At 21.2% G+C, this 1436-nt stretch overlaps 1 protein-coding gene across 1 annotated transcript; it reads left to right on the top strand.

Annotated features, from left to right (window-relative positions):
- Positions 1-460: 460 nt before the first annotated feature.
- AAJ76_373000976 (hypothetical protein) lies at positions 461-1436 on the top strand (the record flags this gene model as incomplete). The annotated part of the gene is made up of 1 exon (XM_024475379.1): positions 461-1436. A coding segment is annotated over one exon (976 nt), but the record flags the coding sequence as incomplete, so codon positions are not given.

The raw sequence follows: 1436 nt of genomic DNA, 5'->3' as shown, positions 1-1436 counted from the left end.
AATAAATGAAAAATTTATGCAAAAAAAAAAAAATTATTTTTTATAGCTTTAACATTCATTTTATACTTAAAATATTTAAACTATGTTACAAATAGTACTGACAGATTAAATATTTCAAAAGCTGCACAGAAATGATAATATTTATTAAAACTACATTTACTTATACGCAATTGTTGTAACATAATATTTAAAATAATACATGACAGTTATACAAAATAATATTTTGATTATATAAAATAAAAAATTAAATCTTAGTGACAGATAAAAATTAGAAGGTTTTACTTAAATTATAATTTTTATTAAATTTTTTAAATAATAGAAAAAATAAAGACTGATACATTATTTTAAATAAAATTATTTTTTTGTTTTATTTCTTTTAAAAAACAAATATATTTTTTTAATTTATTAACTAAAAATCCTAAATTAAATTTTTTATAAAAAAGTATAAAATAGTTTAAAAATGTTACCCATGAAATTTTTATTTTTGATAGTTTGTCTTTTGTTTTGTGAAGATTTAAAAGATTTGTTAAAAGAAAGACTCAACAGAGAGAAATTTGAACCTGTAAGTGCTGGTTTTTTACAAAATAAGTATAATATTGCTTATAAGATTATATTTAATTATACAAATTTAAAATGTAGAACATTTGAGTTAGGAAATAGTAACGCGATCACTATCTTTAAACAAAAAAAATTTTTAGAATCCGAATATAATTTTTTTCCCGATTTAGAAACCGAAATACTTAAAAATATTTATTTCAACAAAAATGAAGAAAAAAATTCTACTGTACATTTTACATTTTTTAACATTTATGATAAAAAAATACAAAATATATATCAACAGACATTTAATTCTATCATAAGAGAACATCCAAATTTATGTATAATTCCAGAATTGGATTTATGCAGTTTTCCACAACTTAGTTGGAATTTTTTAACTTTAGATGAAAATTATCAGCCAGCATTTCATATTCCATGTATCAAATATGGTAGAATAGATACAATAAAAATAGCAGGGAAAGATCTTAATCTAGTAGATCACTTTAAAAATAATTTATTACAAGTAATAAAATATGACATTGACCAAAAAGAGTTTAATAGGTTTTTTGATGATTTTGATTTTGTTAAATTTGTATATTATAATCCGATTAATGATATTGGACTACTTGATGAATCAAAAAAGATTTGTGAAGCGGAAAAAGATGAGTGTTATGATATAAATGAGTGCTTAGATTGTCAACGGAAAAACATAACTGCTGATTGGAACGAGAAAATGGAACAAAATCAAGAATCAAAAGATATTCTTAGTGAATCTGAAAAATTTATTGATGAATTTTTAAATATTACCTCGGCCAAAGCATGTGCAATTATGATTTTGTATAATACACTTTCAAAGGATACCATCAGGGCTATCATTGATAGAATTGCTAGTGATACAT

Source organism: Vairimorpha ceranae (assembly GCF_000988165.1).
Source record: "Vairimorpha ceranae strain PA08 1199 chromosome Unknown NODE_373, whole genome shotgun sequence".
Classification (NCBI taxonomy): Eukaryota; Fungi; Microsporidia; family Nosematidae; genus Vairimorpha; species Vairimorpha ceranae.
Note: the sequence above shows the minus strand (reverse complement) of the source record. Positions and strands in the feature narration are given on the sequence as shown.